The sequence below is a fragment of the Castor canadensis genome, chromosome 9 (genome assembly GCF_047511655.1).
Source record: "Castor canadensis chromosome 9, mCasCan1.hap1v2, whole genome shotgun sequence".
Lineage (NCBI taxonomy): Eukaryota > Metazoa > Chordata > Mammalia > Rodentia > Castoridae > Castor > Castor canadensis.
In genome coordinates, this window is record NC_133394.1 from 27,716,939 (window position 1) to 27,741,693 (window position 24,755).

Below are 24,755 nucleotides of genomic sequence, written 5' to 3' on the forward strand. Positions count from 1 at the left end.
GGTACATCCCATAATTAGCATGCATGAGACCCAGGGTTCAATCCCCCAACAGCACACACACGTAAACACAGACAAAGAAAGCATCTTCCCAAGGGAGAATGTTAATATTCCAAAGAAATCACAGGTATGGGTACTTTTTGGTGTGTTACTACTGAAAAATATGCAATGCTTTCCTTGGCCCCTAACTGCTGTCTTGACTTTCCTATTGCCTATTATTACTTCCTCCCTTGTTGTTCTTGGCATTCTTAGGAAGAACAAATAACAGAAATATCATTTATCTTTTCAAACCCATAGAAATTGAGACACCATTTTATTTAAAAAAGGAAGTAAGTGGGATATGGAAATGGGAGGGAGAAGTTTGAAATCTCTGACTTTAATCAATAGACACAAAATCCAGAGTGCCACACTTGGAACTCTCACACAGGAATCAATGTGGAAGAATCTGATACTAATATTAGAGAAAGTGGTTTTCCCCTTCCTCCTCTTCCCTAACATGAAAAGACAGAATAAAAGATTACTTCTTGAAAAAAAAAGGTGTAATACTTCCCTTGCATTAAAAAAATTTCCTAAATTCCTGTGTCAAATTCTAGCCATTAGCCAGGTAACCTTGGAACAAATTACTTAATCTTTCTAAACTTCAGTGTCTCACCTGTAAGTGTCAATAAAATCTATAGCTAGTTCATACGGTCAGTGTAAGAATATTTATGTAAAACATTTAACCTTGTGCACTGCCCATAGTAGGTACACAATGAAAAGGACCATGCTTGTTTTTTCTTTTTAAGGAAAATATGCAAAAAGGTATGCAGTTATGCTGAAAAAAAACCCCACATATATTTGCTTATTAAATAAATATTTAATAAATACCTGCTTGTGCTTATTACTTGCCTAGTGCTCAGGATACACTAATGAACAAGAAAAAAAATTTCTGCCCTTCTGGTGCTTATAGTCTAGAAGGTAGGAGTAGCATTACACAATAACTACTCTAGTTAGTACATAACTCCTCCCATAACTAGGGTTATGACAGTAGAAATACGGAGTGTGGAGGTGAATCATTTTCTTCTCAAGGGTCAGAGAAGGCTGCCACGGAAAAGTGACATTTAAACAAAGATCTAGAGTTAGGAGGACAGATGTGTAGGAATGGTATTGATGGAATAACAGGAAAGTAACTCAAATACATAAGTAAAACCTCACAAAAAGTCGCATTTCAGCAGAAGATAATCTGTATTAAAAAATGATAGGAGAAAACTTCCTAAGTGTCCTTACAGTCTGAAACTATTATTGTACTCAGTATAAAAACTGAGAAAATTTTATTTGGTGAAATACATTGAAAAGGATTAATTTGTTACAAATTCAAGTGGATGTTTAAAGAGTTGGAATTTTAATAAATCAATCTTACTAAACCTCAGGCTTCTGTTCAGTAATTTACATGAAAATGGATAAGGTTTTATTTGCTTTGGAGTTTTTTTTATTAGGCATCGTCGTCAAGTGGAAAGAACATGGAACCTGACATCAGGAGGTCTGTGTTCTGTTTCTGACTGTTCATCATTTCCTGGGGGGTCAAAGGAAGGGATCTGTAAGAGGGGATGGTACTCATGTGAGTAGCTGATGCTTGCTAGCTAGAGACCACCCTTAGCTCCAGAGGTAACAGCAGAGATTGGGGTCAGAGGTCTTCTCAAGCCTCATTTTTTCCTTTTCCCCAAACATCTCTTTGCTCTTCTCTTTTGGCTTAATGAATTTTTTTTTTTTTTGGTCTTATTACTGTAAGATTGAAAGGAAAGAAAAACCAAAAAAAGGACTAGTAGCTTTCATTAATAATGATAGAACAAACATCTCATAAGAGCAAAAGTCAACTTTTTGCTCATAGGAGCAAAAGTCAGACCCTCAGAGAATGAGGGTCTGATGGGAATTGAAGTTTATTTGCCACCTCAAGTTACAGGGGAAGCTTTAATCTCCATGGTGTTTGGGATCCTGTTGCCAGAAATAATTTCACTGCCACCAGAGCCTACCAAACTGCTCCTCACTTTCTTGGAATTTCCTTTGTGTTTTCTCATACTTCCTATGCAACTCCCTGCCTTCCCCATTCCATTCTCCTTTCTTTTTATTTTCTTAAACATACTTTGTTTTCCTTTTGCTATTCTTTCCCTACTCATCTTACTTTCCCCTTTTGATTATTTTATCCTATGAGAACATGTAATCATTATTTAAAACCCTTAATAAACATCCAAAGCAAAAATGTCAGAATAGAAGCCTCAATAATTATAATCATTTGTTATAATGATATATTACAATAGCAATTTATCAACAAATAACATCAAATACTCCTTATGTCACCCAGCACCACTGACAAGGTTTCCATTTGCAAGAAATCAGTATCTACCACTACAGGTTGGAACAAAAATTATTTTAAGAAGAAAGTATGAAGAATAATAAGCACTATATTTACATTCAATATAGGCCAGTCCAAGCTAAATATATTATGTTCTGATATTTTTAGATAATTTTTAGATAATTTTGTAAGTGGGTACTTCAAAGAGATTACTTGTCAATCCATAATGGCTATAATTAAATAGATAAGAAAACAAATACAGATAAATAAATCTGAAGAGGAAAAAGATTGCTTCAGATTTTGTGGAATTATCCAGGGGATATTTTTTAGCTTCAAAACTAAAAGTCATTTATTTTGGTGAAATGACTTACATCCAACATTTGACATAACCAGATGTCATTGTTTCAGGGATGTTACTAATAGGTAAATGCTATAGGCAGGAAACGTCTCAGCATGCCCACCATTTTGTTACTATCTGGTCCTCTAGCCATCTTGAAACAGGTGAACAGAGGAGAATACTACTCTCCATAAATAATGGAGACGAAGTGTGATGATAGCCAATAATGGTGCAAGGAGCTGCTTTCCGCCATTACTCCTTGGTTGGAATCAATTTCAAGAAGTGTGTCAATGGACAGTGATAGAGTTTTGGAGTGCCACTCCAAAATATGGTACTTTGGCATTTTAGAAAACAGCAGAAGCAGGAAGTTTTCTCTGATCTCCTCCCATTCCCTACAAAAGCAGGTCATAAAAGAATTCTCTGACCTTCATATAAAGTAGGTCATATGACCATTTTGTGAGATGTGCCTTCTGTAAACCCAGAGGAGAGGAATGTGTTTGTTTTATCTTTGAAACAAGGACACAGAGACAAGCCTTGCTAAGTTCCTCTTATTTCCATTATTAGTTCATATTCATTTTGTCCACTCATAATTCTCTGTAACTATCCACTTCTTCATCAAACTTAGCATAAAAGCACACAAATTTCCCTGTGTCTTCATTTCTGAAAGCTATGTCATACAAAACTTGAATAAGCTGGCATTCTGGTTTTGTTTTGTTTTTTTGATAATTTGTTTTTTTAGTTATCAGTGAGATCCTAGCAATGAGTGAGATAAGAAATCTTGTCTCTTGTACAACAGCATGGTTGATCAAGTAAAATTTTTATGGATTATTGAGGAATGCAGTTAGAACAAGTGAAAGAAGTCATCTCATTTGCTCCTCTGTAAATTTAGTGGGAGACACAGCCAATGAAATAAATTTTAATATGAGAATTCTTGAAGTTGTTTCAAGTTTGAACTTTTTGCTCACTTTATTTATTTATTTATGTTTTGGCAGGACTGGGGTTTGAACTCAGGGCCTTACACTTTCTAGGCAGGTGCTCTACCACACAAACCACTCCGCCAGCCCAACTTGCAACTTTTTGATAAAGAAAAGCTATGTCGTGCTGGAACGGAGGCTCATGCCCATAATCCCAGCCACTCAGGAGGCACAAATTGGGAGGATCAAAGTTCAAGGCTAGCCTGGACAAAAAGTTAGAGACCCATCTCAACAAACAAGCTGGGTGTGGTGGTTCAGACCTGTAATCCCAGATATATGGGCAGCACTGGTAGGAGGATTGCTGTCTGAGCCCAACCTTAGGCAAAGAGATAAGACCCCCACATCAAAAATAACTAAAAAACAAAACAAAAAAAACCTAATACAGTAACAATAAGTTGATAGCATGTTCATGCACAAAGGAAAATGAGTGTTTTACCAATCATTTAGAAAAACAAATGATAATGGAGTCATCAAATTTGCAAAAAGGCAAATACATTTTCTTCTGGTGTTCAACTTGAAAATCCAAGCAAGGGCTTTGATTCTTTGGGAAAACATTCCTTAGAGATTGGGTTAGCCAGACCTTCTTTAACCATCTCAAAAGAGAAGATATTGAGCTCTTTTCTCTGAAATCTGGACAGATCTGTACTTATGTTTTGTTAGAATTCAAGTTTACATGACCTCTGGGGTGATAGATAGCAACCAAAAGTCAGTAAGGACCACCAAGATGCTTCCCAAAGTGGGAGTCTGGGAGTGTCCTTAATTAAAATGCTACTTATGTAGATAAGCTGCAATCATGAAAGTTGTCTATCTCCATAACAGTGTTTTAATAATAGAAAGAAATGGAAACTAGAACCATTGACAAGAAAGCATTTGAAACAGCCTGGTGAACGCTCCCCAGCCCCAGTCTAGGGCAGGCATTGTGACTATCCTCAGTCTCTTCTTCCTGATAAGCACCTTACAGGGAAAAGGGTCCCCCTCATTACCCACCAGATCCACTTCTCCCGAATGTCGTGCACCTCTTTTTACTTTGAGTCTATATTTATTGAGCAAAAGTTAACTTAAATTTTATTTTCTAAATAAAATTTAATTTACTTGGGTTTTTTTCCAAGTAAAAATGCCCTGGAGGTTCTTGATTGCTTCACAACTATACACTTAATGTAAGTTAACAAATTGAACTTCTAGTTTTTCCCTTAGTTTCCCTCAAATCTTTTTTATAAGCATGAGTGAGTCCCAGGGAGTCTTTATGTTCCATACAGTTGAAGGAATAAAAGTGAATTTCTACACATGCTCAGTTGCTAGGTAGCCTAGGCTGGTCTTGAACTCACTATGTTGCCCAGATTGGCTTCAAAATCATACCCCTCCTGCCTCAGTTTCCCAGAATTCTAGGCATGGGGGCACATACATGCTTTGAAGAGAATTTACACAAATTATTGCCTGAGATTTTCTAACTGAAAATAACTCATCAAGCTTTTTTTTTTTTGGTGGTGGAGGTACTGGGATTTGAAGTCAGGGTCTCACGCTTGCTAGGCAGGTGTTCTTACAGACTGAGACACTCCACTGGCCCTCAAGCATTCTTTTAGCCAACTCTAACAATCAAAGGAATGACAAAAACCAAAAAAAAAAAACCCTTGTTCCTTTCTTTAACTTGAAAAATCGTTTGTAAAATATTGTCATGTAAAATACTGATTTTTGTTTAAAACTATGTATAGAAACTTAGATTTTATCAAGGATGGTAATTATTGACTCTAGGTAATAGATACACACTGGGAGCTCATTATTGTATTATTCTATTTTCTGTATATTTGATAATCCTGTAATAAAAAATGAAACCGAAACAAACAAACAAAACCCAAAAGGTATACCAGGGGATTAAAAATCCATCTTCAAAGAACAATGTAAAATCGAGGTAATCTGATTTGCCCTCTGCCTGGATTTCCAGTGAATCTGTCTCCACAGCACGCAGAACTTCAGCTCAGGTTACTAGGGCGGTGCTATCAGATATCCACCAGTTCTGTTCTGCTCTGTGTGGATTCTTTGCCACAGGCACTATATTTGGGTCTGTGTGGAACACTTGATACTTTGGCTCACTTTGTAATGAACCAACTCATTTTTTTTTCCCTAGGAGGGATTGATATTTTCTTGCTTTTGCTGAACATACTGAAATATCTGTGAAAGAAGATTTGAATTTTTCTGCTCTATCGATAAAAGCACTGGAAGTCATCCTGGTACACACCAGTCGTTATCTCTTTGTATGCAAGGGATCTCTCTCTCTCTCTCTCTCTCTCTCTCTCTCTCTCTCTCTCTTTTCAGGTACTGGGGTTTGAACTCAGGGTCACATTTTGAGTCACTCCACCAGCCCGTTTTTGAGATTTTTTTTTTTTTTTTCCGAGATAGGGTCTCGTGAACTATTTGCCAGGGCTGGCTTTGAACTACGATCCTCCTGATCTCTGCCTCTTGAGTAGCTAGGATTATAGGCGTGAGGCACCAGCACCTGGTGCCAAGGGATCTCTAGTTCAAAATTTATGTGTGTTCCTGTTTTTGGGTAAGAAACACTTTAGGGTTGGTCTTAATTCTGAAATGATAATATGCTAATTGAATTGTCATTTATATGTACATAATATATAATATTAGCTTGTTAATATTATATTAATATATTTAATAGTATAATTTTATACTATTTAATACCAAATTTAATAACATAATTTATAAATAATTTAAAATCATATTGAATACAGCAATGTATTGTCAAGGTATCTGGTCACGTAGATATAAAGAAAATTAATAAGCCGAAAACCAGGAGTATATTATTAATACATAGAGAATATATTATTAGTACATAGCATGGACACAGAATCGTACATAAGTTTCAGCCTCATATATTTCCTTACAGGAGATAATCAACTGATGTTAACTTGGAAAATGTGGTATTTTGTTCACAGTATTCACAGTACCGTCAACCAACTGTGTCTTCACGTTCTACATTCAAGGATTCAACCAACCATAGATTGAAAATATTTTTAAAAATTGCATCTACACTGAACATGTACAGACTTTTTTCCCTTGTAATTAGCCCTTAAACAACACATCTAGCAACGGTTACACAGCACTTACACTGTATTAGTTAACCTAATGGTCCAGAGATGATTTGAAGTCAGTGGGAGGATGTGTGGGGTTCTATGTAAATCCTACACCATTTTAGTGGGACTTGAGCAGCTGCAGACTTTAGTATCCAAGAGAGTGCAGGAAACCATCCTCCACAGATACTAAGAGATTACTGTACTTTATTCATATTATCTCACCTGGTATATTCAGGGCTGGTGCAGTGGCTCAAGTGGTAGAGTACCTGCCTAGTAAGCGTGAAGCCCTGAGTTCAAACCCCAGTGCTGCCAAAACAACAACAGGCATTCTCACCTGATATGTTCAAAGTGCTAAATATTTTTCAAAATTATCTCTTAATATTTAATATGATTTTAAGACTAATGTATTAAGATTGATTTAAGTGTGTCTATAGTAAGTACTTGGGTTAAATTTTTAAAAATAAAGCAAAATCACATATTGGGTTTTACCAAGACCAAAGCTGTAAATATTTGATTTTTCAGATTTAATTTGGATGTTTGACTTGTGTTGCTGGAACAACCATAAATTGTATATGTTTCCGTATTTTCCTTTCTAGAAGGAATTTATAAACCAAACCAAATATTCTGTGGAGATTTTAATTTGATTTTTTTCACTATTTTTCTTATACTAAAAATAAGTTATTTTTATCAAGGGATCCCTTTCCAAAGGGAACATGATAAATCTTGATAATAATAATTTCAACTTGAAATATTTGAAGGAAATAGTTCTGACAGCCAGCTTTTGAGGTTCATCTCTAAATCCTGAAATAACTTTTATTACCTTATTGCCGAATACTCACCTAATCTTGTGTCTTTTATGTGAAACTGTAAATATTGTCAAAGAAGCAGATCATCCTGAATTACAACCACATTGGGATGAATCATATTTACATGAAAAAAAAATTCCAGAGATACAAATTTCTATAATATGCACTCTGAAAAGCAGCCACATATTTTAGTTAAGTACCCGTTCATGCAGTCAGGTTGCCTGTGTTTAAAGCCTGGGTTTGCCTCTATGAGCCATCTCTACACGTAGGAGCTCTTACATTTGCTCTGTGCCTTCATTTCCTTAGCTGAAAACAATAGAGTGTAAGTGATCGGGTTGCTGTGAACTTGAAATAAGTCAATAAGAACAGAATTCAGAGAGTAGGGGCATGGCTCAGGTGGTAGAACACCTGCCGACAAGCAGAGGTCTTGAGATCAATCCCGGATACAGTCAAGAAGGATTCAGAAGTAATTATTATTATTCTAAATGTCGATTAGTTCCAAAGGTATCTGTTATGTGCATATGCCAATTTACATAACAATGTATGTCCATATAACAATGCTATGTACTAATAATGTAGTACTGATTTTCAGCTTAATATAAAAGTAACATAGTTTCAGAAAATTTGTAAAGGATCAAAAGAAAATAGTAGAATAAAATTATACCAGTAACACCACTCAGAGACAGCCATTGATAATATTCATATATAAACTTTTTCCCAACAGTTTTTTAAATGTAAACTCTAATGTGTAAAGTAATAATTTCACTAAAATGCATAGATTTAGTTATTTGTAAATAGCAAAACAGCAGTTATTTTTGAGATGATTTTAAATTCTGAGACGCAGGCATCAAACTTTGACTAAAGTATAGTTTAGAAAATACTTTATCACATGGAATAATCAGATCATGAAAATATTCAAAGATTCCAGTGTTCTATGTCATAGATTAAAAAAGAATCCTGCTTACTTTCTTCAGCAGTTAACTGTTCACAGCTGAAAGAGAGTGGCTTTGAGGATTTCTCAGAATTAATTCTATAAAGTTAAATGCCAATCAGCATATGCATATTATACAACCTGGCAGAATTGGATGAAAAATGTAAATTAGATATTACCAATGGAATTAATTCTAGTTTTGGGATATGTTATCCATTCATATCTGTTTCTTCATATTATTCCTTATCTTAAAAACAAGTCTAAGTGCAATCAGTTTTGATGACTCGTCATCACTCAGCGTTGCCTCCCATATATTTTGGCTAGAAATGACATGCCTGCATGTATTCCACTGTGACTACAATGCGAATACTTTCAACCAAAATATTACTTTCCTTGCTTTTCCCAGAGTACGTAAACAGATTTTAAAAACTCTTAGTGGAGGCACTAGCTTTTGGATGGGGAGATTTTACTGCAAATGAAGCATGATAAGACTGAATTTCCTCAAGGATTTTTCTAATCACAAGTCCTACGTGTTTAAGGCCTTATTTGTACACTAGCCTTGTTAACAATTATATCTTTATAGCCCCACCCTTGATGAAGAGATGCAGGGACAAGCAGGAGAAATTCTAAGCCTGCACTATGTAGGTGTATCTAAGAAAAACTATCCGATGACTCAGAAAAAGTCATACCAGTGGTTTGGGACAAAAACCAGACCTAGAGAAATTAAAATTAAAAAACCCATCATTTTGGGCCTAATAGCATTTTATATTATGATGAATTTAGTCAATTCATTGTAGTTTTTAAAAAGTCTCTGTTGTTGGCCAGGTGCAGTGGCTCACACCCGGAATCCCAGGTACTCAGGAGGTAGAGATTGGGAGGATTGCTGTTTGAGACCTGCCCAGGCAGAAAGTTAGGAAGAACACCATCTCAACAAATATGGTGGTCCACATCTATAATTCCAGCTATGCAGGAGGCATAGGTAGGAAGATTGCAGTCCAAAGCCTGCCATAGGCAAAAAGCATAAGACCTTGTGTGAAAAGTAATTAAAGGAAAAGGGACTTAAGTTGTACTGAGTCCAATACCCTAGTACATCCTCCAAAATTGTTGCTTTATTCTTATTATACGTGATATGTGTATATATATATATATATATATATATGTTGTATAAAGCATAGGAAATTATAAGGTAAAAATTAATAGCCTCAAAATTTCATGTCCCAAAGGTGGAGACTGGAGGTGTAGCTCAGTGGTAGAGCATGTGGTTAGCATGCATGAGGTCCTGGGTTCAATCCCCAGTACCACCAAAAAAAAAAATATGGAAATGTCTTTTAATCCAAAGGTAGCTATTGTATATCTTTATAAACATATACATTATTAGATATATGCACATAGGTAAGATTAGAATAAAATATTTTATTTGTGATTCAGAACAATTGCACTTGACAAACAGCTCTTTTACTGCTCATAAAGTTGATAATTTGGTTGCATTTTTTTTTGTTGAGGCAGGGTCTCACTGTGTAGCCCAAGCTGGCCTCAGACTCATGATCCTCTTACCTCAGCCTCTTGGGTGCAGCACCATGCCCAGCTGTAGAAATGCTTTTAAACACCCTAAAATGCCTAAGTAAAAAATTAATTAAAAAGTTGAAAAAGCAAAATTCCAACATTCCTTCTCCCTAGTGAATTTGCTTTTAGAATCACTTATCAACAGAGTCTGGGGCATGATGGATGCTCACTCCCTAGTTAATCAGATTCCTTTCTTTCTTTCTTTAGGCAGTACTAGGGTTTTGAACTCAGGGCCTCATGCTTACTAAGCAAGTGCTCTAGCATTTGAGCCACACTTCCAACCCTTTTGCTTTAGATAATTTTTGAAATAGGGTCTCACGCTTTTTCCCTAGGATTGGCCTCGGACCTATGCCTCTCATGTAGCTTGGGATTACAGGCATGAACCGCTGGGCCCAGTTTATTTCTTGACACAAGGTCTTGCTAACTTTTTACCCTGGCTGGCTTCAACCCTTGATCCTCCCAATCTCTGCCTCACATGCTGTTGATTCTTTCAGACACCCACCAGAGTCCTCAGCAAATTCACTTCATTTAAGTGAAACATGGGACTGGCTAAACCCTGATCATGAAGACTGTTCCTCCACCTCTTCTGAGCTTTCACACTCAGAGCTTCTCAGTACTTGTTCAGTGTATATCCTGCCCACCCTTCTTACTTGCACTCCATCTACTAATTGGCTTGTTTTGTTTTTGTTTTTGTTTTTTGCCTACAAAGCTGCCAGGAGAATGCACAGCCCCTTCAACACTTGTTCCTCTTCCTTCAGTCACAGTTATTACCACCTCTCCCAACACTGAGACTTGGGTCCTCAAAGCTAATTTAAACTTCGCCTTCTTCTTGAGCCTCATCGACTTATCACCCAAATGTCCTGGTTCTGCTTTTATAGCCGTTCGTTCTCATCCTTTCATTCTTCCCTTCTCTCCTCACTGCTTTAGGTTTGCCCTTTTCCCAGGATTCCTTAGTGACCTTAGGATGGCACTATGCCTTTTGTTTCTCCCTCAATTACCAAATATTTCTTTAAGTGTTAGAATAGTGAATGCTTCCTCTCCATTCTAGATTTCAAACTTTAGATGTTCATATCTATAATGGTTTATTTACTTTTCAAGATTAGGACTTAAAAGATAAAATTGACTTAGAGTATTACAGGAACTTTTTAAAGACCAGCAGTTTATAGTGTATTGGATACCACTTAAAAATGTGTCATGGTCATGTCATCTTGTAATTAAAAGTTTCTACTATTTTTAAAGTACTGCAAGAAGTTTTGAGTCATATACTGAATAATAAAAAATAAAAGCAAACATTTATGCACTTAGGTAAATACTGTGTTCAGATGGAATATACTAAAAACCTACCCCCCCAAAAAAATCTGTTAATCCTTTGATTTTTTTTCTTCTCCTCTAGCTTTTCATGCACTGGTTTTGATGAAGTGAAGATTTTAATATGCTTTCCTTTGTGGCCAGCATATCATTGCTTGGCTGGAAGAATTAAGGCCAAGGATACTGGTTGAGTTTCCCAATGGCTCAGTTATCTTCCTGCAAGTCTAAAGTCACAGTCTGTTCTTCAAAACATGGCCAACCATTTCATAAATGTTAGTCATGAGGAAGATGGAGAAGGAGAGTCAGAATGGTTCAGTGGCAATTCACTATAAAATAGGTTAAGGTACCTGGCCCTACTGGTAATGGCTCAAGAATGTATCCTCCCTCATGTACAAATAACTCAGGATTTAATTTATTTTCTTCATTTGTTGCAATTTGCCCCTGTATGACTCTCAACAATGTTAGCTTCTATAACTTTTCATCCTGTCTCTGGTCTTTAAACTAGACAGCTTACTGAACTTATCAAGAGGCGGTGTGTTGGGAGGACAACCATGGTTGGGAGTAAGACCCTTTGCTCTGCTTCTATTACTAGTTAGTTGTCATTAAATTTGAATTGGTAAGTTTCTTAATCTCTAAGTTTCTATTTCTTCCTCTGAAAAAATACCTGCTTTTTATAGTTGTAAGAATTAAATAAAACGATTGTACATAAAGTACCAAGAGCACAGTACATGCATAATGAACACTAATATTCTCCGCTATCTTTTGTGACACACAAATCTAACGAGTTAGTTAGGAAAGTTCCCTATAGCTACTATTTAACACCTACTTGTGCCACACCTGCTTTGTGGTGAAACTTCTTATCCAAAGGTCCTGCATCAGAGGATTCAACCAAGCATGGATGAAAAACAGAAAACAATTGCAACTGTATTGAACATGCACAGACTTTTTGGAGGGTGATTTTGCCTACAATACAGTATAGCAATTATTTACATTAGTATTTGCATTGCATTAGGTAATAAGGTAGAAGTACACAGAACGATGTGGGTAGGTTACATGTACTGCACTGTCTTTTATGTATGACTTGCACATTTGAGATTTTTTGGTATCCAAAGGAACCAATCCTAGAACACTTCCCCTCTAGATACTGAGGCATAACCGTGAATATCTTGATTCCTCATGACAAAACCACAAGGTTACTTATAGTTATAACTTCTTTAGAATCTTAAACAGAGGTAAGTTGCTGCTATCTGTCTGGGATGCATGGCTGTCACGTAGTCACCTTACACAGTAAATTGAGGCTACAGGGGTTTTTCTAGGGAAGTTGTTGTGAAGCATTACACTTTAATGATCACCTGGAGGTGGTGGGGAGAGTGTTTGCTGAAAAGGCGAGGAATGGGCTGGTGGAGTAGCTCAAGTGGTAAGAGTGCCTCTCTACCAAGTGTGAGGCTTGAGTTCAAACCCCAGTGCCACCACCACCAACAAAAAAAGTGACTGAAAAAAGGCCAGGGGTCTGAATCAAGAATTGATTATAAATCCGTATGGGACCCAGGAGAATGTAACTTTCACAAGCTGCTGATGGGATTTAATGCAGTTGGTCCAATAGAGGAAACTTGGATGAAGTTTCAGCACATGCAAGATGCCTTAATTTGGTTCCTTTACCCTATACCCTTAGCTTTGGCTAGGGTGTGAGGCTTGCCTACTCCATGGTGACTAAAAATTAATTTGCAGGGCTGGAGGCACGGCTCAAGCAGTAGAGCTCCTGTTTTGCAAGCATGAAGTCCTGGGTTCCAACCTCAGTACTACAAACAAAAATTAATTTGCACATTCTTCCTCCATTTCTCCAGATACTTATTCACGGATGTTTGCTCTTTAGATTCCTAGCAATTCTTGGTGTCTTTGATGAATCTTCCCTGATTAGGCTCAATTTAACTACACTGTATCAGCAGCAAACAGATGAGAAGGTACAGAAATGGATCTCTTATGAGGCAACTCTTGCCATCAGCCTGTCATAAATTTTATGTATAAACAATTATGTATTTATGTATAAATAAGGATGACACTCATTTTATAAAGTGGTTGTGATGATTACCAGCCTGCCTAGTACATGGTAAGAATTTGTAAATGGTAGCTATTGCTATTTTTGAAATTGATTTTGATTTTGAGTGGGATGCAAATATGAGATAACATATGAAAGCTCTCTTAACTAGCTCTCACATTGTGAGGACAGTCTTCCCCACAAAATAGTCCTTTGGAGAATGGAATGAAAGCTATGAATCAGCACTGCCCAAAGAAAATATAATAGATAATAGGAGGCACATATGTAATTAAATTTTCTAGTATATCCACATAAAAAAGGTGAAATTAATTTTAATAATAGATTTTACTTAACTAAATATAAAAATATAATTTCAGCATGTAATTTTTAAAAAATTTCCTTTATTCATATGTGCATACAATGATTGGGTCATTACTCCCCCTCCTTCCCCCCCACCCCCTTGCTTCCAAGCAGATACTGTTTTGCTCTGTTTTGCCCTTATCTCTAATTTTGTTGAAGAGAGAGTATAAATATTAATAGGGAGGACCAGGGGTTTTTGCTAGTTGAGGTAAGGATAGCTATATAGGGAGATTCCTAGTTTTGCTTCCATGTACATATTTGTTACTTTCTAAATTGATTCTTCCCGAACTAACTTTTTCTCTAGTTCCTAGTTCCCTTCTCCTATTGGCCTCTGTTGCTTTAAAGTTTCTGCATTAGTTCCTTTGCATTGAAGACATCAAATGCTATCTTTTTTTTTTTTTTTTGGGTTTCTTGCCTATCCTCATACCTTCCTTGTGTGCTCTTGCCTTATCATGTAATCAAAGTCCTATCCCCTTGTTGTGTTTGCCCTTGATATAAAGTCCACATATGAGGGAGAACATACAATTTTTGGTCTTCTAGGCCTGGCTAACCTCGCTCAGGATGATGTTCTCCAGTTCCATTCATGTTCAGCATGTAATTAATGCAAAATTATTAATTAAGTATTTTTTCATAGTGAGTGTTTGGTACTTCCAACATACCTCAATTTGGGCAGCCTTGCCCAAAGTTATGTTTAATGAAAATATGTTTAATGGGAGTATGTTATCCTGCTGTTTTAAAATTTAAATAAAAATTAGATAAAACAAAGAAATTCAGAAAATCCAAGTAGCCATACTTCAACTCTTTAATAGTCACAGAGGGCCAGTGGCTACTGTTTTGCACTGGGCAGGTTTGGACTTTCTCTACAATTTGGCTTGCATTTCTAGAGTGTTCATGGATCTCATGAAGTATATTCTTGCTTTATATGCTCCTTGGTTAAGAATTGCTTTTTCCACATTTTACACTGATGTTAGCCAAAAGACCAAGAAGCAATCCTTCCTTTTCACACATTTTTTTTTTTCTTTTTGCGGTACTGGGGCTTGAACTCAGGGCCTTCACTTTGAGCCACTCCACCAGCCCTATTTTTGTGGAAGTTTTTTTGAGATATGATCTCGCAGAACTATTTGCCTAGGCTGGCTTCAAACCACGACCCTCCTGATTTCTGCCTCTTGAGTAGCTAGCTATAGGACTACAGGTCCTGGCTCCTGGCTTCTTTTATCACATTTTAAAAGCCAATCCAAAGTGTAAAAGTTACTTTTGCTGTATTCACTGAACATTCTCTTTCTCTTTTTTTGCGGGGTTGGGGTTTGAACTCAGGGCCTACACCTTGAGCCACTGCGCCAGTCCTTTTTTGTGAAGGGTTTTTGGAGATAGGGGCTCGTGATCTATTTGCCTGGGCTGGCTTCGAATCCTGATCCTCCTGATGTCTGCCTCCTGTGGATTACAGGCGTGAACTACCGGCGCCTGGCTCACTGAACGTTCTTCGTATTTGCTTATGAAAAAATTCTCGAGTTAAATCAAGCAACTTTACAGAAGTGGGGAAATGAGCTATTGATTTGGACTTAGAAGAATAAGCTGAGGACATAAGCGGTCGAATCACTTTTGGCCACTGCTTTCTAATATTGTCGTCTGGTGTGATGACAGATTTAACTTCTACACACTAGGATTAGCGATTTTCACCTTCCTGACAAGCGAACTTCAGGGTTTGCACTTCTCAGAGTATATAAAGGTCTGTCAAAAACCGAGGCAATAGTTGCTGAACTTGCATAGACAGGGATTTATCCAAAGCCCCATTCTATTTTTAGCAAGAGCAACTGCTGACCAATTCAGAGTTTCTGGAGAGAGCAATGCACCCAGCCACTAAGTAGACACGTGGAAGGCTAGATGTTTGCCAGGTACTGCTCGGAGAATCCCCTAAAACTATTCCCATCGAAACTCTGCGTCGCAATTCTTCCCACGCCGCGCCAGCCAGCCCCAGCAAGCCCAGCTTCTCCGCAGCCTTCTCCGCCCGGCGCAGCACAGCCGAGCCTGCCAGGGGGCGTGGTCAGGAGAGGAGGGGCGGGGCTAGGCGCGGAGAGGCGGGGCCGTCCCAGGGGCGGGGCCAGAGCGAGCAGGCGGAAGTTCCCCGCAGGCCTCGGGGAGCGCGCGAGCCCCGCGAGTCACTTGTCAGCGCTCGACTGAGGGAGAGGCAGTGCCGCGCCGCTCCGGAGGTGAGTGGCCGCCTGTTGAGAAGGAGCGTGTCGGGTTCCCCGCGGGGAGGAAAGGAAAAGTGGGGTCACCTCGCGCCGCACGCCGGGAGGGAATCCCAGCTGGGGAGAGGAAGGGGCGCGCCGCGCGCGGTGGCGCCTCAGGTGCTTTTTGGGCGCGGAGCGGCGGAGGTGGGAGAGCCGGGGCCGGGCGGCGCTGGGCAGAGCGTGAGGCGAGAGGGCGGTGCGTGGCGTCCCCGGCCGGAGCCGGGCGCACCGGGACGCGCGCTGAGGGGCTCCGGGGTGCCGGCGGCTGGGGCAGCGCCTGGCCATCCGGGTACGCCCAGGTCTCCGGGGAGCCGCGGGCGTGTGGGGAGGAAGCGGGGCCGGACGGGAGAGGCGTGTTTTTTGTTTTGTTTGCTCTCACGCTACCGAGCAGAATGTCTTCCTCCCTGCCCCCCAAGTGTTTGCAATTCTGTGTAACCTGTTTTGGGGGAAAAAAGTCGTACCGTGCGGGCAGAAATCCAGTTCGCTTAAAAGCCCAATCTGAAGTGAGCATCGGATTTATTACTCCTCGCTGTCTGGTTGAGGCTTTTTTTTTTTTTAATTTTCGTAAGACGGTGGCACAACCTGACAATAAGTGGAAAAAGGAAGGGCGTATGGGACACAGGGCAGAAGTTGGAAAGAAAGTTGGCGGCTGGGCCGGGCCGGGCAGGTCCAGGGTGTGATCACCAGATCCGACCCGGGTCCGCCCTCCTGACCGAGAGGGCGTCGGGACCCGCCTGCCGCGGAAACTGCGCCTTATTTGGCCAACAGGGCCAGCGCGAGCCTCAGTGGGAAAGTGTCCCGTCGGCAGCTTTCATCCCCTGCCTGGGGCTTCGCTTCTGCAGCGCTACCTCGTGTGTCCCCACTGGGGACAAAGTCTCACGTTGTCCCTCTAGAATACCGGGCTCTCCTGTCATTCTCAGGAGGTTCCCCCCCAAAAAAGATTAAAAAAAAAAAAAAGCTGGGATGTAAGTGTGGGAAACAGCCAAGCCTTCCTCCCTATCATTAGAGTAGACATTATTTAAATAGACTTTTCCTAAAAGAAAGAAAAAAATCCAGAAATTCCAGAATTTTCTACATGCCTCGAAGCAGAATTGGCTATTTCCTGCCTGCTTGGTATTTTAGGAAGGGTTTGGCGACTAATAACCACATGGAGGAGACCTAGAAAAGGCCAATGAAAATATTGCCATAGCTTAGGGATCAGAATATGTTAAAACACATGAATTTCAAGTGAAGCTGTCTGAAGGACTGGTTTTATTGTGTGGCTGTGGCCTTGTTAGTACTAGAAATTTTAATAACAAATATGAGAAGTCAGGGAGTCCCCTAGTAGATGGAAGTGAAATGTACAGGGGTTGATATATATTTATATATGTAATGCATTTTCTTGTACAAAGAATGGAACCAGAGGGAGTTGACTAGCTTTTACAGTCTTCCATTATCACAGGTTAAAGATTTTAAAGAAGGAGGACAGTGGCTGGTGAAATAGCAGTTGGCTTTACACATTTCTGGTTTGTAAACCCATAGCAAGACTTTTGGTACTTGGCTTTCTTTACTAGTTTTATGAAATTCTTCACTTTTCATAGTGAGAAAGCAGTTAAATTATGTGTAGCTTCTTAGTAACGCCCCAATTTTTTTTTTTCACTTGTATGTGACAGTTTGACGTCTGGTATGTCCTTTGAGTCTTTTTTTAGTGATCTGTGCCTACTCTCTTTACTACTGAAATAATGTTATTGCCTAATAGTTGAGTGAACTGTCTTGCTAGTGGAAAAGCTCACTTATATTACACCTGAATTAATTTTTCTTTATGAACCACGCTGATTTTAAAGTATTGCCTCAAAAGCCCTGCTTTCAAACTCCAGCCCCTACAATTAATCAATCAGTCAGTAAATAAATATTGCCTCATTTTTCTTTTTGGAGAAGAAGGAAGCTGTGTCCCATGGCTCAGATGGCTGCATCTGCTACTGTGAATTTGGTGTGATGGGATAGAAATTTTTAGTGGGCTAAAAAATAGAAAAATATTTAAAGACAGATATAATAAGGAGGAGATTTAACAGCTCATCTTTTCTAAGGAAGTGTGTCTTAACAGCTTTGTTTTAAAAAGTGTCTTAAAATTTGTAAAATTAATTCATCTATTGTATTTTCTCCCATTATATTTTTAAAAGAACTGTGTTTTTTAGTATTACATTAGGAAAAAATATTCTTCTCAGTGTCTCCAGCACTGTAAAACAAATGAGAACTTCAAATCAATTTTTTTTCTCTTTTTAGAAAAATTTACTGGGCTAGGGGTGTGGCTCAAGTGGTAGAATGTCTGCCTAGCAAGTGCAAGACCCTCAGTTCAAACCCCAGTACTGCAATAAATAAATAAATATATAAAGGTGAAAATAGGGGGACAGGTCCTGCCTGAGGGGGTTGGTACCAGTGGAAGGGGGAAGGAGGTGGGGAAAGGGCATGGGAGGGTGAAAATTGTGTACACATGTATGTAAATGGAAAAATGATACCTGTTGAAACTATTCCAGGAATGGGGGTGGGGGGATAAAGGAGAATGATGGAGGTGGTGAATTCAAGTATGATGTATTTGCCAAAAGAACATTTGTAAATGCCACAGTGTACCCTCTGTCCAGCACAACAATGAAAAAAAAAATAATGTGGAAACTTAAAAAAGTACTACCATAGAGTCATTGTGAGCACACTTACAAAGAAACTACTGATGCATTGTTCCATTATGAAGTTGCAGTTCAGTTTCGTGAATTAAGGTTAACCTTGTACTTCTACTGTGTTTAGTCATAATCTCATTCACTGTGTAATAAATGTTTATTCTATCCTTTGCCTGTTGAGATATGTATATAAAACAAAAAGCAGATTCTAAAATACCGCCTGTTCTGGAGTATTGCCTATTTGAAGAAAAAAATGAATATTCCTTTCAGTGTGGAAAATACCGTGTTCCTATATGAGAAAATATAGGTTGTAGTTCTTAACTGGAGAGAATAGTTTTGTGCATTAAAAGCTTATTTTAAAGGATTTACTATTTAGAAAACATGAATGGAAGTCTATACACTGATTTGCAGTCCCTTTCATATATTAGAAAAACTTAGAGATTAAGTAAGTGAAATCGAAGGGCTCTTGCCACCTATGGTTAAAAGAATGCATAAGGTAGAGGAAAGGTGAAATCATTGAGTTACATCTGATATAAATCTTGTTCTGTGGTGGTGGAGTGGCTAACATTGTAGAGTGCCTGCCTAGCAAGTTCAAAACCTGAGTGCTGCCCCCTCCCCCCCAAAAAAAATCTACTTTCAAAATCTTGTTCTGGGTTGGTAGTATATTTCAGTAATAGAATGCTTTCCTACTGTGCATGAGGCCCTGGGTTTAATCCAAATTAAAGTTTGTATGCAAGTATATACAAAATTGTTGCAAGTTGTGAAACTGGTCAAGTGCCTAAGCTTCTGCTGGTTTTTCACACTTATAATCTTAGTTACTTGGCAAGCTGAGATCAGGAGGGCTGCAGTTTGAGGCCATCCTGGCCAAATAGTTTTTAAGACCCCCCATCTTCAAAATAACCAGAGCAAAATGGAATGGAGGTTGTGACTCAAGTGATAGAGCATCTGCTTTGCAAGCTTGAAGCCCTGAGTTCAAACCTCACTTCCCTGCCCCCCAAAAAAAACCAACATAAAAGCTTGCAAAGTATCTAGAAATATATTCTGATAGGAATTTTTAGACTTCAAAAATTGGTATGAGTGTAAAAATTATATATTAATTAGTTCAAATATTCCTTTGGTTTTTTTTTGGTGGTACTGGGGTTTGAACTCAGTTCCTTGCACTTGCTAGGCAGGTACTCTACCTCTTGAGCCAGGACCCCTCCCTTCAGTCCTCATAGATCCCTTTTTATAGACTGAAGTTAACAAATAACCTAATAGACTTATGCTCTGTATCCCTTTGCCCTGTCCCAAAATCCCAAACATAATTTAGTTGGTTTTTTTAATTGAATAATTTAGGTATGTAATAGGTTTCAAATAAACATTTTGGTTAACCATCTAATTTTCTTTCACAGTTTCTTTCATTTTCTGGCATTGAACTTTGAGCCATTAGAACCATGAGCAACTACAGTGTGTCCTTGGTTGGCCCAGCTCCTTGGGGTTTCCGGCTGCAAGGTGGAAAGGATTTCAACATGCCTCTGACGATCTCTAGTGTAAGCAAACTTTACAGAGTTTATTACAGATGTTCATTCAGTGCTTGGTTCTAGAAATCTCAAGGCTATGTTGTTGAATTCTCTGTTGATCAGTGATTACCATTGTGGGATTTGTTCTCAGCAAAGTTAGTCATCTAATAAAGGATGGGAGAAGGGACTTAGAAAGGATAATTGTTTTCAATATAGCTTGTTTTCAGTCTCTCCCATATTAGCAAAAATAAAATAGAAAAGCACTTAACCAAGGCATAGACTCTTTAAGTTTTTGAATTGCCTCTAATTTGGGGAATTCCCTTGGCCCAGTTTCTTCATGTATAATTTAATAAGGTTGCAATGTAGCACTTTAATGGTACTTTTTAGCTCCAAAAGCTGTTTTATTAAGACTGTTGATCAAGGTTGAATAAAAAGACTGTTTTGGTATTATTTCATCAGCTCACTTTACTGGTGGAGGTAACAGTGAAATGGCCACAACCTACTTTTGAAAAGAAAATGAAGGGCTTGGATCTCCTGGCTAGTAGGCCTACGAATAATTAAGATTTGGCTTTTTATGTCATTGTGGACTTAGTTGGATGTATTCTGTGATTGTATTTTAAGAATATGTTTTCATGATAATGGTGATTCTGATGAGGTGAATAGTTGTAGTTTCCATTTACTGAGACCTATGTGTCAAGCACTGTTTTACTCATCAGTAAGTAATTATTACTATTAATTACTTGTAAATGTTTTTTGCAGTACTGGGGTTTGAACTCAGGGCCTACACCTTGAGCTACTCCACCAGCCCTTTTTTTGTGATGGTTTTTTTTCCATCATAACAATTTGTGAACTATTTGTCTGAGCTGGCTTTTAACTTCAATCCTCCTGATCTCTGCCTCCTGAGTAGCTAGAATTACAGGCATGAGCCTCTAGTGCTCAGCTACTTGTGTAACTTTCTAGAGAAATTTTTTTATGTATATTCAGATAACCATAACTTTTAAAAAATTTTAAACTGATACATAAAACAAAAAATTGTACATAGCAGTGGGATACCATGTAATATTTTGATTCTTATATATCTACATAATGTTTAAATCAGGTTAGACATATTTATCTTTTCAAACATTTATCATTTCTTGTTGGTGAACACTTTCAAATTCCTTTCTTATGATCAATACGAATTTCTACTCTTGCTCAGATAGTAGCATATAAATACAGAGTTTCATATCTTGCTTTTTTCTCAACAATTTACCACTGAGAACTTTCCCTATGAATAGGGGGGCTCTTGTTTTGAAAATAACATTTATTTAACCAGTTCCCCACTGAGTGGCATTTATTTTGTTTCTGATACTGCTATTCCAGTGCTGTAGTGAATACCATACAATATGTGTGCACGTATATATATATATCTATGCATATGTAGGTTATTTTGATGAGTTGTGTCAGTTTACACATTTGTCAGTGTGTGAAAATACCTGTTTCATGTTCCTTCCATTCTAGTTCCAGTCTTAACAAGAAACTTTTAGATTTTTTTAAATTATTATTTTTTTGATGGTACTGGGGTTTGAACTCTGCCTCACATTTGCTAGGAGGTGTTCTTCCCGCTTAAACCACTCCGCCAGCCCAAGAAACTTTTGGATTTTTGCTAAGTGCTATAAATGCATCTTAATTCTTACACCAATCTATAAAATAGTGGTGTCCACATTGTACAAAACTTCTGTGAGTTCATGCCTGATGTATAAGCTGACTTCAAGTAGTTACCATGTGGTGTCCCTAATAATTCACTTTAATGTAAATGTAGCTAGGTTGTTTCTGTAATCAGATATTTAGAAGGGTAAAATTTGGCTTAGTTATGTTTATCTATAAATATATATACACATACTCTGTATTTTACATTATCTATCTATCTATACACTGTATCATATATATATCTCTATTTAAAAAGATTGAAATTAATTTTGTAACACTTGCATGTCCTTGTTAAAATATTACAAAGCTCCTTTTACTTATGGGGTTTCTATTGTTTCTTGGCTGTGGATTTTTTATGTACTCCAGCCTGCAAGTTTTAAAACTTTAACATTTTGGTGAGATTTTGAATGTGAAGTATCTAAAATATGAGTTGTAATTTATTCCTGTTTGAGTGAGACAGTGTTTTTTCTTCTTACGAAGATCTGTTATGAGGACAGAATGTTGTCTGCTTTTGTTTGTTAACACTTTTTTTATAATATTAATTTTAATATGCAAAATACAAAATGAAATTGATTTTTTGACTTCATGTGTTACTACCTTAATAATAGTGATTTTAAGGTACAGATAACATTTAAATAAAATTATTATTGAAATGAAAATAAATGTGTCTTCCTTTATAATGTTAAAATTACCAGTTTTGTTAATAAGATTGTTAACACTGTTGATTACTAGTTTACTACTTTATTTTAATTGACCAGAGGAAGTTGTTGCTTTGTTTAAAATACTTCAGTTTTTGCTGGATAAAAGTCCAGAAACAAATTGACATCTAAATGAAATAAATGTAGTCATTACTTTGTTGTTCAGTAATGTAAACAGTATATGTAAATTGTGTGGTACCATGCCTTTAAAAAGTATTTTGTGCTTCAGTTTCCTGGCAGACAGTTTGAGGTGCTAGCTCCATGTTGAGATGCTGATAGAATGGAACACTGTGTACATACATGTGTGCCCTCCCCTGGCATACAGAAATGCTTTCCTTGTGTAGACAGAGTGCTAATTAAAGGATTTTGAACATACTGATTAAAAGAGACTATGGTAACAAGCTGCTGAGTTATTTCTGTTCTCTTACAAAAGTCTCTGCCATCTCCTGTGACCTTTTGGGCCTTGTGCAGTGGGGCATGCAATTCACTCTGGACTGGAGAGGATTGGAAGGGGAGGGGGAGGAGAGAAGGGAATGTTGGCTCAACTGGAGGGCTAGCTGTTGGGTTTTCATTATAGTTATTTTTAACCCCTTGTGTGGTTTAGTTTAAACATGTCTAGTAACTTTGCCTAATGAAGAGTTGTGCCTAATCACTAATTTATATTGTGATAGAATTATTGTTACAAATGTTTAACTTACTCTAATTTTAATTAGTTCTCTGGTTATACTTATTTCACTAAATTATTATGTAAAATTACTGGGATTTTTTTCAGTGATCACACTTTAATTAACAGTGTCAAGAAGCAATTAAGAACAGAAAGCATACCTTAAAACATGTAATGATTTTCATATTTTAATGATGCATATGAAATCTTAACAAGGTTTGGCAACACAGTATTCTCTCAATTGTTACCTTTTATAATAGTGTAAAATTAAGAGGAACATTATTTAAAGACTTGAAACATTAAATCCCTTGTAGTTGTAGCAAACATAGCAATTATAATTTTACTTATAGTCCATTAAAATTGAAAAAGAAAAAAACCACATGTTTGTGTTTAGCTGGGAATCTTTACCTCTTATTTTTGTGGTTCATAAGTATGTATTGTTTTCCTTTGGTTGATACTACATTGAACTCCAAGCAGCCATTTGTATTCCTTTATAACATTGAATTCAAACCACTGGCAGGGACTTGATTTTCTCAAGATTTTGTCATGGCAGCATATGAGTATGCTGAATATGACTTATTTCATAGAAAAATACAAGCCATAAAATTTTAACATTCATGTTTGGTCATCATCTATATTGTATGAATTTTGCACAATAGTTTTGGATTTCTAAGAGAATTGGCAATTACAGCTAACTTTAAAAAAAATCCTCAGATTGCTGTAACTGCATGATCAATGTCATTGTCTTCAGTTTCTCATCCTTAAAATGGAGTGCTGGCTACAGGAAGTTTGCAGGCTGTCTTTTTTATGACCCTGTGTTTATGGGAATTGCCCTGAAGCCATGGAATGTGGGGATGGGTTTCATTGTAGCAGTGTGGGTTTGTTGGTCTTTGCCAGTATATTTTATAAGAAGAAATAGGAGACTTGTTACACAATTCAGGGCTATATTTTGGCAAGTTTATGTTCCTCATGATGGAATTACAGGAAGGATTATATATTTGTAACATCTTTTAAATTCAGTACGTAGAAGTTGTGATACTGTGCTGTGCATTATTTTCTGATGTATAGAGATTTCCTAAATTCCTAAAGATTTCTCACTTTCCTTAAAAATATTAGAAGTTCCTTTAGCAGGTAAGAATGAAGTCAGACTTTTTAATTCTCAAATAGTAATGACATTGTTTCTAAGAGTTAGGGATGATAAATTGTTACTAAGTTCAGACAAAATTTTAGTTGGATTTGTAAAGCAGAAGAAATTTATCATTTCTTGGAGTATGGAGCCCTGTCTAGGGCTATAACAAAATAAAGAAAGAATTGTGAAATGTTGGCTGTGAATTCATTTATTCACTCCTTATAGGAAGCCATTGAAGAAGATAGAAAGTACTGTGGAGTGCAAAGGTTGGGTAGTAAAGAAATAATCATAGAACTAACTACAGTACAGACAGTGTTGTAAGACCTGTCACAAGACAATATTTGATGAAATGGTGAAACATAACTGGTAAGCGTTTCTGAGTTTTAGTGGGCATAAATCTTTTGTATTTGTTGGGATTGGTTTCTCTCAGAAGAAATTAATTGAAATAATCCTTAAAGGATGGAGTTTGAATATTTC

General features: G+C 37.5%; 1 protein-coding gene across 17 annotated transcripts in view; it reads left to right on the top strand.

The window, feature by feature from the left end:
* Positions 1-15,767: 15,767 nt before the first annotated feature.
* Positions 15,768-24,755, top strand: part of Pdlim5 (PDZ and LIM domain 5) — a 208,052-nt gene continuing 199,064 nt past the window's right edge. For 13 of the 17 annotated variants that reach the window (XM_074041379.1, XM_074041380.1, XM_074041381.1 and 10 more), the window contains exons 1-2: positions 15,768-15,924; positions 19,991-20,128. In XM_074041379.1, coding sequence (XP_073897480.1) covers positions 20,033-20,128 — 96 coding nt within the window. In that variant the 5' untranslated portion in view covers positions 15,768-15,924; positions 19,991-20,032. Of the gene's footprint in view, positions 15,925-19,988; positions 20,129-24,755 lie in introns of those variants that run through there. The other 4 variants (XM_074041383.1, XM_074041389.1, XM_074041390.1 and 1 more) reach the window with 2 other exon arrangements.